Genomic DNA, 18,095 nt, shown 5'->3' with positions numbered 1-18,095 from the left:
TGAGCCTGCGCGTCTGGAGCCTGTGCTCCGCAACAAGAGAGGCCGCGATAGTGAGAGGCCCGTGCACCGCGATGAAGAGTGGCCCCCGCTTGCCGCAACTAGAGACAGCCCTCGCACAGAAACGAAGACCCAACACAGCCATAAATAAATTAATTAATTAAAAAAAAAATTCCCCATTAATGGATATTTGCATAGTCGCTAACTTAAAAAAAAAAAAAAGAAACACATGGAGAAGTTTCAAATCATACATAGGGTGTGTAGGGTCCAATGCTACATTTTGATCTGGTTAGGTCTCCCATAGGGTTTAAAAAACTCTAGTTGAGAAGAGATGTTTTCATGTATTTAATACATAATTTGATAAGTAAAATTTATATTTACATATACACTTGCAGAAACACAGCCTTGGCTCAGACTTTGCCTCGGGGAAGTAAAACTGTAGAGTTTTGTATGCAATCAAAGTTAAGATGTTATCAGCTTAAAATAGAATGTTACAACTAAAAGATGTTTTATGTCAGTCTCATGGTAAAAAGCAAAAATATAAAACAAAACAAAACAAATTACACAGCAAAAATCTATAGTAGATACCCAAAGCAATCTACAGATTCAATGAAATCCCTATCAAACTACCACTGGCATTTTTCACAGAACTAGAACAAAAAATTTCACAATTTGTATGGAGACACAAAAGACCCCGAACAGCCAAAGCAATCTTGAGAACGAAAAATGGAGCTGGAGGAATCAGGCTCCCTGACTTCAGACTATATTACAAAGCTACAGTAATCAAGACAGTTTGGTACTGGCACAAAAACAGAAATATAGATCAATGGAACAGGATAGAAAGCCCAGAGATAAACCCACGCACATATGGTCACCTTATCTTTGATAAAGGAGGCAAGCATATACAGTGGAGAAAAGACAGCCTCTTCAATAAGTGGTGCTGGGAAAATTGGACAGGTACATGTAAAAGTATGAAATTAGAACACTCCCTGACACCATACACAAAAATAAACTCAAAATGGATTAAAGACCTAAGTGTAAGGCCAGACACTATCAAACTCTTAGAGGAAAACATAGGCAGAACACTCTATGACATAAATCACAGCAAGATCCTTTTTGACCCAGCCCTTAGAGAAATGGAAATAAAAACACAAATAAACAAATGGGACCTAATGAAACTTAAAAGCTTTTGCACAGCAAAGGAAACCATAAACAAGACGAAAAGACAACCCTCAGAATGGGAGAAAATATTTGCAAATGAAGCAACTGACAAAGGATTAATCTCCAAGATTTACAAGCAACTCATGCAGCTCAATAACAAAAAAACAAACAACCCAATCCAAAAATGGGCAGAAGACCTAAATAGACATTTCTCCAAAGAAGATATACAGATGGCCAACAGACACATGAAAGAATGCTCAACATCATTAATCATTAGAGAAATGCAAATCAAAACTACAATGAGGTATCATCTCACACCAGTCAGAATGGCCATCATCGAAAAATCTAGAAACAATAAATGCTGGAGAGGGTGTGGAGAAAAGGGAACCCTCTTGCACTGTTGGTGGGAATGTAAATTGATACAGCCACTATGGAGAACAGTATGGAGGTTCCTTAAAAAACTAAAAATAGAACTACCATATGACCCAGCAATCCCACTACTGGGCATATACCCTGAGAAAACCATAATTCAAAAAGAGTCATGTACCAAAATGTTCATTGCAGCTCTATTTACAATAGCCAGGACATGGAAGCAACCTAAGTGTCCATCATCAGATGAATGGATAAAGAAGATGTGGCACATATATACAATGGAATATTACTCAGCCATAAAAAGAAATGAAATGGAGGTATTTGTAATGAGGTGGATGGAGTTAGAGTCTGTCATACAGAGTGAAGTAAGTCAGAAAGAGAAAAACAAATACAGTATGCTAACACATATATATGGAATCTAAGGGAAAAAAAAAAGGTCATGAAGAACCTAGTGGCAAGACGGGAATAAAGACACAGACCTACTAGAGAATGGACTTGAGGATATGGGGAGGGGGAGGGGTGAGATGTGACAGGGTGAGAGAGTGTCATGGACATATATACACTACCAAATGTAAAATAGATAGCTAGTGGGAAGCAGCCGCATAGCACAGGGAGATCAGACCCGTGCTTTGTGACCACCTAGAGGGGTGGGATAGGGAGGGTGGGAGGGAGGGAGATGCAAGAGGGAAGAGATATGGGAACATATGTATATGTATAACTGATTCACTTTGATATAAAGCAGAAACTAACACACCATTGTAAAGCAATTATACTCCAATAAAGATGTTTAAAAAAAAAAAACTATAGTAGATACATAAAAGATAATGAGGAAGGAATCAAAGCATACCACTACAGAAGATCATCAAATCACAAAGGAAGACAGCAAGAGAGAAAGAAAGAAACAAAGGATCTATAAAACATCCAGGAAACAACAATCAAAATGGCAATAGTGGGCTTCCCTGGTGGCGCAGTGGTTGAGAATCTGCCTGCTAATGCAGGGGACACGGGTTCGAGCCCTGGTCTGGGAAGATCCCACATGCTGTGGAGCAACTAGGCCCGTGAGCCACAACTACTGAGCCTGCGCGTCTGGAGCCTGTGCTCCGCAACAAGAGAGGCCACGATAGTGAGAGGCCCGCACAGGCCCGCGCACCACGATGAAGAGTGGCCCCCACTTGCTGCAACTAGAGAAAGCCCTAGCACAGAAACGAAGACCCAACATAGCAATCAATCAATCAATCAATCAATCAATCTTTAAAAAAAAAATGGCAATAGTAAGCCCTTACCTATTAATAATCACTTTAAATGTAAATGGACTAAATTCGCCCATCAAAATACACAGAGTACCTGAATGGATTAAAAAACAACACTCAGGACTTCCCTGGCGGTGCAGTGGTTAAGAATCCACCTGCCAATGCAGGGGACACAGGTTCGAGCCCTGGTCTGGGATGATTCCACATGCTGCGGAACAACTAAGCCCATGCGCCACAACTACTGAGCCTGTGCTCTAGAGCCCGCAAGCCACAACTACTGAGCCTGTATGCTACAACTACTGAAGCCCTTGTGCCTAGAGCCTGTGCTCCGCAACAAGAGAAGCCACCGTTATGAGAAGCCCACGCACCACAACAAAGAGTAGACCCTGCTCGCCGCAACTAGAGAAAGCCTGCATGCAGCAACAAAGACCCAATGCAGTCAAAAATAAATAAATAAAAATAAATTTTAAAAAGTTAAAAAAAAAAAACAAGACTCAACTACATGCTGCCTGCAACAGAATCACTTCAGCTTTAAAGACACACATAGACTGAAACTGAAGTATGTAAAAGACAGTAAATGCACATGGAAACCAAAAGACAGCAGGGGTAGCTATACTTAGACAAAATAGCCTTTAAGTCAAATGCTGTAACAAGAGACAAAGAAGATCATCATATAACGATAAAGGGGTCAATTCATCAAAGGAATCTAACAATTGTAAGTATTTATGCTCCCAACATCAGAGCACCTAAATATATACAGCAAATATTAACATAATTGAAGAGAGAAATAGACATCAACACAATAATAATAAGGGACTTTAATACCACACTTTCAACAATGGTCATATCATCCAGAAAGTAAAATCAGTAAAGAAATATTGGACTTGAACCGTAATTTAAGCCAAATGGACCAGCAGACATACACAGAACATTCCATTCAAAGCAGGAGACTACATTTTCTTCTCAAATGCACATGAAATATTCTCCAGGATAGATCATATCTTAGGCTATAAAACAAGTCTTGACAAACTTAAGAAGACTGAAATCAGATCAAGCATCTTTTCTAACCACAATGGTATGAAACTAGAAATCAATAACAGAAGGAAAACTGGAAAACTCATAAATATGTGGACATTAAAAAACATGCTCCTGAACAACCAATGGGTCAAAGACAAAATCAAGAGGGAAATTTTAAAATATCTTCAAACAATTGAAAGTGGAAACACAACATACCAACACTTACGGGATGCAGCAAAAGGAGTTCTAAGAGGACAGTTTAAAGCAATAAATGCCTACATTACGAAAAAGAAAAGATCTCAAATAATCCATCTAAATTTACACCTCAGGGAACCAGAAAAAGAAGAACAAACTAAGGCCAAACTAAGCCAAACTAACTACACCCAAACTAAGTCCAAAGTTAGTAGTATGCATAATAGGAGCACCAGAAGGATGGGGGTGGGGAGAAGAGAGAAAAGAGCAGAAAAAATATTAAAAGAAATAAGAGCAGAAGACTTCTCAAATTTATTGAAAGACAATAACCTACACAGCCAGGAAGCTCTAAGGAGTCCAAGTAGGATACACCCATAGATCCCTAAACAGACACAGTATGTAAAAATGCTGAAAGTTAAAGACAAGGAGAAATCTTGAAAGCATTTAGAGAAAAACAACTTGACACTTACAGATATAAACCCAGTAAGATTAACAGTTGACTTTCTGGCAGAAACGATGGAGGCCAGAAGGCAGTGACATAATACATTCAAAGGACTTAAAGAAAAGAACTGTCAACCAATAATCCTATATCCAGAAAAGCTATCTTTCAAGAATGGAGGTGAAATTAAAAGTTTCTCAGATAAAAGCAGAGAATTTGTTGACAGCAGACCTGCTTTACAAAAAAATACTAAAGGAAGCTCTTCAAGCTGAAGCAAGTGACCCTAGATGATAACTGGAATCCACACAAAAAACAAGAAGCACCAATAAAGGTAACTGTGTAATTACAAAAAAACCCAAAAAACAAAAACAACCCCCTCCCCTCAAAGCCAACAAAACAGTGTAAATGTATATTTTTCTCCTTTCTTCACATAACCGATTTAAAAAGCAACTGTATAAAATAATATGTACAAAATGTAATATTGGACCTGTGATGTATAGAAATGTAATATATTTGCTAATAACAGAACAAAGCAGATCAGTGGGAGCATAGTTGTACTGGGTTAAGAAAATGACTACAGATGGTAAAGCAATAACTATAACAATGTACAGTTGGGGAAGCAACCTAAGTACCCATTGACAGATGAATGGATAAAGAAGATGTGGTATAGATACACAATGGAATATTACTCAGCCATAAAAAAGAATGAAATAATGCCATTAGCAACAACATGGATGGACCTAGAGATTATCACACTAAGTGAAGTAAGTCAGACAGAGAAAGACAAATATCACACGATATTGCTTTATAAGGAATCTAAAAAAAAATGATACAAATGAACTTATTTACAAAACAGAAATGGACTCACAGACATAAAAAATAAATTTATGGTTACCAAAGGGGGATGGGGGGGAGAGGTAAATTAGGAGTTTTGGATTAAAATATACACACTACTATATATAAAATAGATAAGCAATAAGGACCTATTGTATAGCACAGGGAACTATACTCAGTATCTTATAATAACCTATAATGGAAAAGAATCTAAAAAAGAATATAAATACACACACACACACACACACACACACGTATAACTAAATCACTTTGCTGTACACCTGAAACTAACACATTTTAAACCAACTACATTTCAATATAAAAAATAGAAAAGAATGTACACTTGGGTTTGTAATATTAATAGATATAATATGTGTAACAATAATACTGCAAAAAGGAGGGGAAAGGAATACAGCTGTATGAGAGTAACATTTCAATACACTACTAAAATTGAGCTAGTATAAATGTGAAGCTGATTCTGATATGTCAAGATGTACAAGATAAACCCTTGGGCAGTCACTAAAAAACAAAACAAAAACTCAAAAAAAATATCGTGAAAAAAATCATTAAAGAAATTAAAATACTGAATTAGAAAATGTTCATTTAATGATAATGCAAAAGAAAGCAGTAAAGTAGGAACAGAGAAACAAAATAGACAAGACATACAGACAACAAAAAGTAGAAGGGTAAATGTAAATTCCACTATACCAACATTAAATGTGAATGGATTGGACAATTCAATCAAAAGACAAATTATCAGACTGTATAAAAACAAGAACCAACTATATGCTATCACTTTAAATTCAAAGATACAAATAAATGAAAAGTAAAAGGATGGAAAAAGAAAAATCATGCAAACAGCAACCACAAGAAAGCTGGAATGACTATGCTAATATCAGACGAAATAGACTTTAAAGCAAAAAATGTTGTTAGAGATAAAGAAGGACATTTCATAATGATAAGAGAGTCAATCCATGAGGAAGATATTAACAATTACAAATATATTGCACCTAATAACAGAGCACCAGAATACATAAAGCAACAACTGACAGAAATGAACAGAGAGGACTTCTGTGGTGGTGCAGTGGGTAAGAATCCACCTGCCAATGCAGGGGACACGGGTTCGAGCCCTGGTCCAGGAAGATCCCACATGCCATGGAGCAACTAAGCCCGTGCACCGCAACTACTGAGCCTGCATGCCACAACTACTGAAGCCTGTGTGCCCTAGAGCCCACGCGGCGCAACTACTGAGCCCACGCACCGCAACTACTGAAGCCCACAAGCTCTAGGGCCTGCGTGCTGCAACTACTGAAGCCCGTGCACCTAGAGCCCGTGCTCCGCAACAAGAGAAGCCACCGCAATGAGAAGCCCGCGCACCACAACGAAGAGTAACCCCTGCTCGCGGCAACTAGAGAAAGCCTGCGCACAGCAACGAAGACCCAGTGCAGCCAAAAAAAAAAAAAGAAGAAGAAGAAATGAACAGAGAAATAGACAATGCATAACAGTAGGAAACTTCAATACCCACTTTCAACAATGGTAGAGAACAACTACTGTAAGTCCCCTACATACGAACAAGTTCTGTTCTGAGAGCTCATTCATAAGTCCAATTTGTTCGTAAGTCCAACAAGATTAGCCTAGGTACCCAACTAACACAATCGGCTATATACTGCAGCTTTTACACTTGCTTCCGGACATCCTGGGCTTGAAATAAAGATACTGTACTATTGTACTCTATACAGTACTGTACAGTAAAGTACACAAAAGCACAACCACTTGTAGAGGATGCACACGTGACGATGTTTGCCAGACACATGAGCTAACTTACGTGATTGGACACGCAAACACATGTTCACATCTTTGAAACTTCACAACTTGAAGGTTCGTATGTAGGGGACTTACTGTAGACAGAAGATCAATAAAGAAATAGAAGACTTGAAACACAGTATAAACCAACTAGACCTAAGAGACATCTACAGAACACTCTACCCAATAAAAATATACATTTTCCTTATGTGTATAAGGAAAATTTTCCAGGATAGACCATATGCTAGGCTATAAAAAAAACCTCAATAAATTTCAAAAGACAGAAATGATACAAAGTATGTTTTGCAACCACAGCGGAATGAAATTTGAAATCAAAAGCAGGGAAATATCTGGGAAACTCACAAACATGTAGAAATTAAACTAGGTCTCTTGATATTCCTTTCTTCAAAATCCTTCATAATTATTCATATTTATTGTTTCTTTTATGTTTATCTTCCCGCCTCCCCAGAAGCTCTCTGAAGGCAAGAATTATGTCTATTTTGATTACCAATGTACCTCTAACTCAGTGTCTGGCATATAGAAGAAATTCAATATGTATTTGAAGAATGGCTGAAGGTTGAATAAATGACTGATATGAGAATGGAGATTCATTCATTTATTTATTCATTCCACAAATATTTATTAAGCACTTATTATGTGCCAAGTCCTAGGGATATAACAGCAAAGACAACAGAAGTTCCTGCCTCATGAAGCTTATCCTCTAGAGAGTAAGACAGACAATAAATAAATACATAATATCAGTTAAGTGCTATGAAGAAAATGAAAAACTCTGAGAGTGTTATTTTAGATAGAGCAGTCGAGTTAGAGTGGCCATCTTTCTGATCATATTGAGCAGACACCTGAACATTCAGAAAATGAGTCATGAAATATTTGTGAACAGTACATTGTAAGCAGAAGCAACAGTAGGTGAAAAGGGGCCAAGTCCAGAACATCTTCAATGCACTGGGCTGGATGAACAGTAAGGAGTCTGGTGGGTCTGCAATATAGTGAGCAAAGGAGATGAGGTCAGAAAGTAGACGACCATGTAGGTCCTGGGAAGAACTTTGAATTTTATTCAAAATATAACAGAAAGTCACTAGAGAGCAGAGGCAAAAGCTTGGTATGACTGACTTAGGTTTTAAAACAATTACTTTAAAAAGGGAACCCTCCTACACTGTTGGTGGGAATGTAAATTGGTAGAGCCACTATGGAGAACAATATGGAGGTTCCTTAAAAAACTAAAAATAGAGCTACCATATGATCCCACAATCCCACCACTGGGCATATATCCATAGAAAAACATGGTTAGAAAGGATACAGGCACCCCAATGTTCACTGCAGCACTGTTTACAATAGCCAAGACATGAAAGCAACTTAAATGTCTATCGACAGATGAATGGATAAAGAAGATGTGGTACACATATATAATGGAATATTACTCAGCCATTAAAAAGAATGAAATAACGTAGGGGACTCCCCTGGTGGTCTAGTCGTTAAGACTCCGTGCTCCCAACGCAGGGGGTCCGAGTTCGATCCCTGGTCAGGGAACTAGATCCTGCATGCTGCAACTAAGAGCCTGCATGCTGCAACTAAAAGAGCCCACATGTCACAGCTAAAGATCTCACATGCCGCAACTAAAGATCCCACATGCTGCAACGAAGATCCCATGTGCTACAACTAAGACCCAGCACAGCCAGATAAGCAAATAAATAAATATTAAAAAAAAAAAAAGAATGAAATAACGCCATTTGCAGCAACATGGATGGACCTGGAGATTACCATAGTAAGTGAAGTAAGTCAGACAGAGAAAGACAAATAAATGATATGGCTTATATGCGGAATCTTAAAAAAAAAAGATACAAATGAACTTATTTACAAAACAGAAACAGACTCACAGACTTAGAGAACATCACAGCCTTAGAGAACAAACTTATGGTTACCAGGAGGGAAGGGTTGGGGGGAGGGATAGACTGGGAGCTTGGGATTGACATATACACACTGCTGTATTTAAAATAGATAACCAGGGACTTCCCGGCCGTCCAGTGGTTGAGACTTCACCTTCCAATGCAGGGGGTGTGGGTTTGATCCCTGGTTGGGGAGCTAAGATCTCACATGCCTCGCAGCCAAAAAACCAAAACATAAAACGGAAGCAATATTGTAACAAATTCAATAAAGACTTTAAAAATGGTCCGCATCAATAAAGTCTGTAAAAAATAAAATAAGATAAAATAGGTAACCAACAAGGACTTACTGTATAGCACAGGGAACTCTGCTCAATATTCTGTAATAACCTAAATGGGAAAAGAATTTGAAAAAGAATAGATACGTGTATATATATATATATAACTGAATCACTTTGCTGTACACCTGAAACTAACACAACACTGTTAATCAAATATACTCCAATAGAAAATAAAAATTTTTTAAAACTTCAGATTTACATTAAAATTATCTAGAAAAAAGTAAAAAAAAAAAAATTACTCTAGCTGTTTTGTGAAGAATAAAAAGTCTTTAGGGAGGTGAGGAGAACCAGGAGGCCAGTTAGAAACTACTGCAGTTGTTCAGTCTGGAGATAAAAAACAAAACAAACAAACAAACAAAACACAGTGAGATGGACTAGGGTGGGAGCAAGTGGAGCTGAAAAGTGGCCATAGATTCTCAATGTATTTTAACAGTAGATGAATTAGATGCAAGGTATGAGAGAGAAGTGTCTAGAATTACTGTAAGATTTTAGGGCCTAGATTAACTAGGTGAATAGGGGTCCTGTGCTCAGCCATGTGATCAAAATGGGAATAGTGGGGAGGAAAAGATACGGGGAGTGTCACAAGTTCAGAATGAATGTTACATTTGAGATGTCTTCTAGATATTCAAATGGAGATATGTAGAAGGTATTAATAGTTGGAAATACAAGTCTGCATTGAGGGGAAAGGTAAGATTTTTCATTTACTTCTCTAAAACTCCTGTAAGTTAAATATTATTTTCTATATTTTATAGCAGAGGAAACTAGAGTAACAGATAAATTACATGACTTGTCTAATGTCACCAACTATAGAAGCAAAGTCTGGAGCCAGGGTTTGAAACAATCCATTCGACTCCAAAGCTGAAATTCTTTCCCCCATATTTCCCTCTTACCCCCCAAACATGTACTTTGTATCTTCAATTCAAAACTTAGTGTTGGGACTTCCCTGGTGGTCCAGTGATTAAGAATCCACCTTCCAGGGCTTCCCTGGTGGCGCAGTGGTTGAGAGTCCACCTGCCAATGCAGGGGACACGGGTTTGAGCCCTGGTCCGGGAAGATCCCACATGCCGTGGAGCAACTAAGCCCGTGCACCACAACTACTGAGCCTGCGCTCTAGAGCCCACGTGCCACAACTACTGAAGCCCACCGCACCTAGAGCCCGTGCTCCACAACAAGAGGAGCCACCGCAGTGAGAAGCCCGCACACCGCAACGAAGAGTAGCCCCCGTTCGCCGCAGCTAGAGAAAGCCACGCGCAGCAACGAAGACCCAACACAGCCAAAAATAAATTTATTAAAAAAAAAAAAAAAAAAAAAGAATCCACCTTCCAATGCAGGGCACACGGATTCGATCCCTGGTCAGGGAACTAAGATCCCACATGCCACGGGGCAACTAAGCCCATGTGCCACAACTACTGACCCCACACGCCGCAACGAAAGATCCCATGTGCCACAACTAAGACCTGATGCAGCTAAATAAATAAATAAAACAAGAAAACAAAACAACAAAACTTACTGTTAAGCCATCCCCCCCTGTGATTTGTGCCTGGGTCTTAATTTGTAAAGGTGACTGAGTGCTGACACAGAGAGATCAATACCACTGAAAGAAAAGTTTAATGTTATCTACAGCTCCCCTAGAAAGGAGAGGCATGCCATGCCACGGTGGGCCACAGAGGGAAGCACCAGTGCCAGGAGGAGGCAGAAAGGAACAAGGGTAAGGCATAGGCTGTAGCCTTTCTTGGGTTTTTCACGGGAAAGGCGAGGCCGGGCAGGGTAATCAGTTTAGGATTGGCTAGTTTGAGTAATTCCCACAGACTCTGAGGCATAGGGTACCTGGCCCCAGTCTGATTTAGGGCAGGGGAACTACTAGCGTGGTGGTTAGACAAAGGAGGTGGTTGGAAGTAAGGATGCAGGATTGGTTGTTTTGCATATGAAAGGCGTGTTCACAGGTTAATTGTTAATTAGCTAGCCCTGGGAATGGCAGTTTCTTCCCGGCCAGGTAGGCCCACAAGATGCCAAAACATCATAATTCCATTTAGTCTGGGAAGATTCCAACTATCTTTGTTCACCGTGGACACAGGAACCTAAGTTTGGCTGGAAGAGTATCCTTTGTTTCACATCCAAGTTTGGCTCCCAGGAACAGAATCACCAAGCTGGGCGCTGAAAACTGACCACAAGCCATTGCCCTCCTAGGCAAATCTCTGACTCACCCCATATATCCAGCTCCTTGCAGATACCCAGACCTGGTACCTTTCTTCCAGCATACATCGCAGCAAATCCTCTCCCCAAATAGCCACCCATTGGTGATGGAGACAGAGACAGGAAACGAAACCTGAGCCCCTCCAATTCCACCCTTTATCCCGCTCCGAGCCTGAATTCAGCTCCCCCGCCTCCAGCCTGAGCGTGGACAGCCTCAGCTGCCGACTCCCGCCGGGCCCGGTCCCAGGGCCTGGGATCCTAATGCTCCAGGCTCACCGGCCCCAGCCAGACAGGCTGTATCCCACCGGGCCGGGAGGCTCCTCAGACCCTGACCACTCCGGGACAGGGAGTCGGTAGAAGGGTCCGCACACTGACTACTAGGGCGACGCGCAGACCACACACACGGAAATACATCTCTCACACGCGGCAGGGGAGGCCGCCCCGGGCTCGCAGCGCTGCTTCCCGGGGCGTCTGTTAGGACGCGGCGCCCAGCGGCCAAGGCCCCAGCCGGGCGCCGCCACCCACCGCGACCTCACCTGGAGCGGCTCCGCAGCGGCCCAGCTGCAGCGGCCCAGCCCTGGCGCCTTCCGATTGGCTCAACCTCGGGCCCTTGTCTATTCGCTTCCGGGTGAGAGGTGCCTGGTCGCCCTAGCAACCAAGTCGCAGTCTGCGCTGAGCTACTGCTTCCTTCCCTCCAGGCCACAGAGCTGGCGGCCCAGGGGGGATCGCAGAGTCCAGAAAATCTCTCCAGCACCCCTGTGTCGAGTGAGTGTCCCACCCTCCCAACGCCCCTTTAAGTAGAACTCGCACTGAGCCGGAGCTCGGCCCCTGGCAACTCCGGTACGGGTGTGACATATTTCCTGAGCGTCTACACAGCTGGTGGGATGTGGGCGCGGAGAACCCGTGCTGTGGGAATCTGGAGACCTGGATTCTAGCTCTCATTCGGCCGTCGATTCGCTGTTGCGACACCTTAGGGAAGTGCCAGCGTCTCTGGTTTCAGTTTCCTCTCTTTGCCAGCCTCGATCCCTTAGGTTCCCTCCCTCTAGCTCTAACTGTCCAAAGTTTCGGATGTGGAACCATTTAAGGGCAATTGAAACAGTTCGGTTTCTTGTATGATCACGTTTAGTGCTCTGCTTCGTAAGCCTTTAACGATTGCTTCCCAAGTGCCACTCATTCAGTTCCTACCAGTAAGTACTAAGCACTGAGCTGGACACTAGGGTGGGAAAAGAGATTTAACTAATCCGTGATCCTGACCCAGAGGAGTGGAGTGTGAGAAGGGACTCCGGCACAAAAGCGTTATTTTAATAGGGCCCTAAGTACTACACTAGGGATAGACCTCCTGGGGGCTCCTGGAGGAGTCTGGGGGTGAGGGGAGATATGAAAGGCCTTGTCAGGTGATATCTCTGTTTTCCTTTATGCCTCTTTCTGGGAAAAATTTTCAACCTTGTGTTCCAGTTAACTAATTTACTTTTCAACCGTATTCATTCTGCTATTCAGCCTAAAGAGGTTTATTTCAACAATTATATTATTCATTTCCTAGATTGCTAATTATTTTTTCATAAGCATCCGCTCCTGTCTCAAGGCTGCTATACCCTCCCTTTCTCTCTGATGATGTTTAAGTCTTCTGCCTATTGTGTTATTAGCTCTGTTTCCTCAGAGGGGATGAGCTTTCAGCCTTTCTCAACTGTCACTCATTAATTTTTCAATTAAAAAGATCAGTTCTCTTGTCCCACCCACAGAGATTCTGATTCAGCAGTGTGGAAGGGCGTAGGATCTTGTAAAGCATCCCAGATGATTCTAATGGATGGCCACACTTTGAGTAACATTCTAGTAGACTATTGTCCTAGAAGTTATAGTTTACTTATCTTCACATACGTTTTCTTCAGTATTGGCAAAAATTAGTTTCTAATGTTTTAGTCCACTAAATGTCCCAGGGCTCTGAGGCATAGATTCCACCCCACCCGCCATCCCCCAGGCCTGTGGTTGTCTTTGTCCCTTTTTCACCTGGTCTCCATTCCAATCTCATTCTGTTTGGACCCCACTCCCTCCCCCACCCCTTCTCACTTACTATCTTTCTTTATTTTCTATTTCCTTCCACTGCCAAATCAGAGATTGTTCACTCTACCTTACCTCTGTGAGACAATCAATAGATCATATACCCAAGAGAAATAAAAACATATGTCCACACAAAAAATTATACATGAATGTTCATAGCATTATTCATAACAGCCAAAACTGGAAACAACCCAACTGGCCATCAACTGATGAATAGATAAACACAATGCGCTATTTTTGTAGCATGGACTATTCGGCAATAAAAAGTGGTGAAATACTGATACATGCTACAACATGGATGAACCTTGAAGCTAAGTAAAAGAAGCTAATCACAAAGGACCACATATTGTATGATTCCATTTCTATGAACTATCTAGAATACACCAGTACATAGAGACAGAGAGTAGATTAGTGGTTGCCAGGGGTTGGGTGAGTTTTAGGGTAATGGAGAGTAACTGCTAATATGTACAGGATTTCTTTTGGGGGTGATTAAAATATTGAAAAATTAGATTGTGGTGACAGTTACACAACTCTGAGTATGCTAAAAAAAATGATTTTGTATACTTTTAAAGGGTAACTTTGGTGGTATGTGAATGATATATTAATAAAGCTGTTATAATAAACAAGTAAAAATTGATCATCTAGACAAAATCATTTATTTCCCCAGGACCCTACACTAGACTATGGAAATGCCAAGTAATCATGATATGCTTGTGATCATATGAAGTGAGTCTATTTGGTTAGCTCTTGAAGCAAATATGTTATAGGTCTTACGATGTAAAAATATTTAAGCTTATGCGACTTTTCTGAAATCTTTTAAAACAGCTCCAGAAGTATTTAAGATAAACTTTATATTTCCAAATGGAGACAAGTATGGTAAGCATACATTTCAATTACTTTTTTCTATATAGACTAAAATTAAATAGCTTAAGGGTACAAAACTGAGACTGTTACACTTTATAAAACTACTACTGAGATATTAACTCCATTAAACAAAATAACATAGAAATACTAATGGAGGAACAGATTTTAAATCTAAACTCTAATGTTATGTATAGACAGTGTGCCTTGGAAAGCTATGGAAGGGCCATAGCCATATGTCAATCTTGTGGGCCCCTGAGTGTCAATGATTACAAGACCTAGGTCCATGGAGCTCCTCATCTCTGGTCTCATCAATTTCAGTGCTAGGAAGCCAAAGAGACCCATACGGGATGCAGTTCTGATTAAGCCTGAACATAACTATTTTATTACTTAGTCAAACAGGGTTCCCTTTTATAATCTTCAGTATTTCTCTCTTGTTTAGATGGGGATTGTACAAGAACATCTTCTGGAATCTTTGAGAGAAATGGAATAGGTATTCATACCACTCCTAATGGGATTGTCTACACAGGAAGCTGGAAAGATGACAAGGTATTATTGTTGTTTTGAACATTGACAGTGGATAAGTAACTCTATTGGTTAAATGGTTCCAGGCATTTCACCATTAATCAAAAAACACATATGAGTAGACCATGCAATAAAAATAACAAATGATTATATTTAACATATATGAAATAAGAATAGTATTAAACTCATGCAGAGAGCTAATTATCATCATTATCATCTTTCTTATTTCCTATTCATTGAGCAAAGTGAACTCATTACATAATTTTCTCATTGAATCCTCATAGCAGCCTCACGAGTCAGATACCATTAATGTTCCTATTTTACAATTGAGGGAAATCAGGCTCAGATTTCTTGCCCAGCTAGTAAGTGATGAAATAAAAATGTGTTCTCGGGTCTGCCTGAATACAAATTTTTGTTCTTAACAACTTCTTTGTGCCATTTCTGGGCTAACTAAACTGGGTGTCCTTTAAGCTTTTTGATATAGTCAAGGTATCTTGAGGACCCCTGTTATTATCATCATGGACCCCCAAGATGTTCAAGTGCCCCCGATCAGAAACATTGACTTGGTGAGTTTCACAGAGAGATACATACAAAGGACAATGATAAAATGTTATCTTATTTTTGTGAAAATAAAGGATGATACAATGATAGATTAAATAATAACAAAGTAGATGATAGACATATGTGTACATTTTTGAAATGTTCTAGGGAACTGAAGATTAGTTACTGAGGTAATTTCCTTTGTTACAAACAGATGAATGGTTTTGGAAGACTTGAGCATTTTTCAGGAGCAGTATATGAAGGACACTTTAAGGACAATATGTTTCATGGACTGGGGACTTATACATTCCCAACTGGGGCAAAGTACACTGGAAATTTCAATGAAAATAGGTAAGTTTAAAATAAAATGTCATTGTAGTTCTAAAAGAGCCTTTTCAGGCACATTTGCTTAAAAATTTAGTTAATGCTAAATTTCTTTTGTAATGTATTTAGTTAAAATATATTTATAATATATTTTGGAAAATTTGGGTTATATGTTGGGGAAAAAAGTGTTATAAGAGAGGCTAAGGCCATCATGAGCCTCCAAAAGAAAATATCATTCTTGGTGATAATCTATTAGACTTTTCATTTATTTCCTCTTGACTTCTGTTCCTATAGAACTTTTTGCAGTCATATTGGAAATGGAAAGCTTGTTGCAATTATTGAGAAAATTTAGGCCAAAAATTATTTTCACTTGAAATATCTTGATAAACTTTTTTTTAGTTTTAGATTTTATTTTTTCTTCCAGTTTGAGATATAATAGACATACAGCGCTGTATAAATTCAAGGTGTACAGCATAATGATTCGACTTAGGTACATGATGAAGTGATGACCACAGTAAGTGTAGTGAACATTCATCACCTCACATTGACACAAAATAAAAGAAAAAGAAAAAAATATTTTTCCTTGTGATGAGAACTAAGGATTTTCTCTCTTAACAACTTTTACATATAACATACAGCAGTGTTAATTATATTTATCATGTTGTACATCACATCCCTAGTACCTTATTTATCTTGTAACTGGAAGTTTGTACCTTTTGACCACCTTCATCCAAATCCCTACCCCTACCCTCCACCATGTATCTTTACAAGCTTAATCCTCACACCAAATACCATGCCGTGTCATCCAGAGGTTCATGGTTCATTTATAACTACCCCTTTATTATTTCCAGAATTGAAAATGCAACCTAATTGTTATGCAGTGGTTGATACATATTGAGGAGGGTAGAAAGTGTTCACCTATTCTGATGCCAAGTCTGTGATGACAGCATATAAACTTTTCCCACTGATGTTAATAAAGGGAGAAAACTCTAACCCATGGGATAAAGGTCTGTTTGGTTATGTGAAGTGCATTTTCACCACTCTGAAGAGTCCAGAAAACACCAGCATAGAGCATAGCACCTCAAACATAGTTGAAGGTCAATAAACATTTGTTGAATAAATGAATGAACTAATTAAGCCAGATAACCAATATAAACTTTTCACTTTTTGACTGTTTTGGTCTAAACTAAGCATATGTAATCCTAAAATCTTAGACACCAAAATTTGTATAATGACAAAATTTGTTTGGAATAGTAATTTTTTTTTTGTAGGATATGAAAGCAGGATGTCAGGTTTTAAGCCAAAATTTGATAGTGGAAAGATATAATTCTTCAGACATTGTATCTAATATACTGGACAATCATATCTGGACCATAAATTTTGGGTCTTGGTTAATGAACACACTTATTTTTTACTATTGCAGGGTGGAAGGTGAAGGACAATATACTGATATCCAAGGACTAGAATGGTGTGGTAACTTTCATTTCACAGCTGCTCCAGGCCTGAGGCTAAAGCTCCACATGTAGATACTCTGCATTGAAGTTTTAATGTGGTAGTTGAAGCTTTTAGTTGTAAGGAAAACAACTAAATGTCATCTGCAGTAACTTCATACACTGCCTATATATTGTAATTTTGCCAATAAAACCATCACTCATTTATGCTTTTTTGAACTTTCTTTTGATCATCTTATAATTAGTTTAAAATAAATTATGTAGGGACTGCCCTGGCGGTCCAGTGGTTAAGACTCCGTGCTTCCACTGCAGGGGGCGCAGGTTCGATACCTGATCCAGGAACTAAGATCCTGCATGCCACACAGTGTGGCCAAAAAAGAGGGGGGGAAAAAAAGAAAGAAAATAAAGAAAATAAAGAAAGTAAATTACGTGATTCAATTGAGAGTTTGCTCATTTTAAGAAAAACTATGCAGATCTTGACAAAGTCAATTTCCAATCCTGTGCCTGAGTTTTGTCATCTTTAAAGAGTATATCTGGGCTTCCCTAGTGGTGCAGTGGTTAAGAATCCGCCTGCCAACGCAGGGGACAAGGGTTTGAGCCCTGTTCTGGGAAAATCCCACATGCCGCGGAGCAGCTAAGCCCGTGCACCCCAACTACTGAGCCTGCACTCTACAGCCCGTGAGCCACAACTATTGAAGCCCGCGCACCTAGAGCCTATGCTCTACAGCAAGAGAAGCCACTGCGATGAGAAGCCCGCGCACCACAATGAAGAGTAGCCCCTGCTCACCGCAACTAGAGAAAGCCCACGTGCAGCAATGAAGACCCAACGCAGCCAAAAA

The 18,095-nt window shown here is 39.8% G+C and overlaps 2 protein-coding genes across 7 annotated transcripts in view; one reads left to right on the top strand and one right to left on the bottom strand.

Annotated features, from left to right (window-relative positions):
* DHX57 (DExH-box helicase 57) overlaps window positions 1-12,095 on the bottom strand; it is a 59,429-nt gene extending 47,334 nt beyond the window's left edge. For 2 of the 6 annotated variants that reach the window (XM_059943552.1, XM_059943553.1), the window contains exon 1: window positions 11,512-11,875. In XM_059943552.1, the coding sequence (XP_059799535.1) occupies window positions 11,512-11,565 (54 nt within the window). In that variant the 5' untranslated portion in view covers window positions 11,566-11,875. The other 4 variants (XM_059943554.1, XM_059943559.1, XM_059943556.1 and 1 more) reach the window with 4 other exon arrangements.
* A 37-nt stretch (window positions 12,096-12,132) lies between these two features.
* On the top strand, window positions 12,133-17,463 carry MORN2 (MORN repeat containing 2; the record flags this gene model as incomplete). Its single annotated transcript, XM_059943551.1, has 5 exons — window positions 12,133-12,265; window positions 14,381-14,431; window positions 14,859-14,965; window positions 15,696-15,832; window positions 17,229-17,463. Coding segments are annotated over 5 exons (531 nt in total), but the record flags the coding sequence as incomplete, so codon positions are not given.
* Between the last annotated feature and the right edge of the window lie 632 nt (window positions 17,464-18,095).

The sequence above is a fragment of the Balaenoptera ricei genome, chromosome 13 (assembly GCF_028023285.1).
Source record: "Balaenoptera ricei isolate mBalRic1 chromosome 13, mBalRic1.hap2, whole genome shotgun sequence".
NCBI lineage: Eukaryota > Metazoa > Chordata > Mammalia > Artiodactyla > Balaenopteridae > Balaenoptera > Balaenoptera ricei.
Note: the sequence above shows the minus strand (reverse complement) of the source record. Positions and strands in the feature narration are given on the sequence as shown.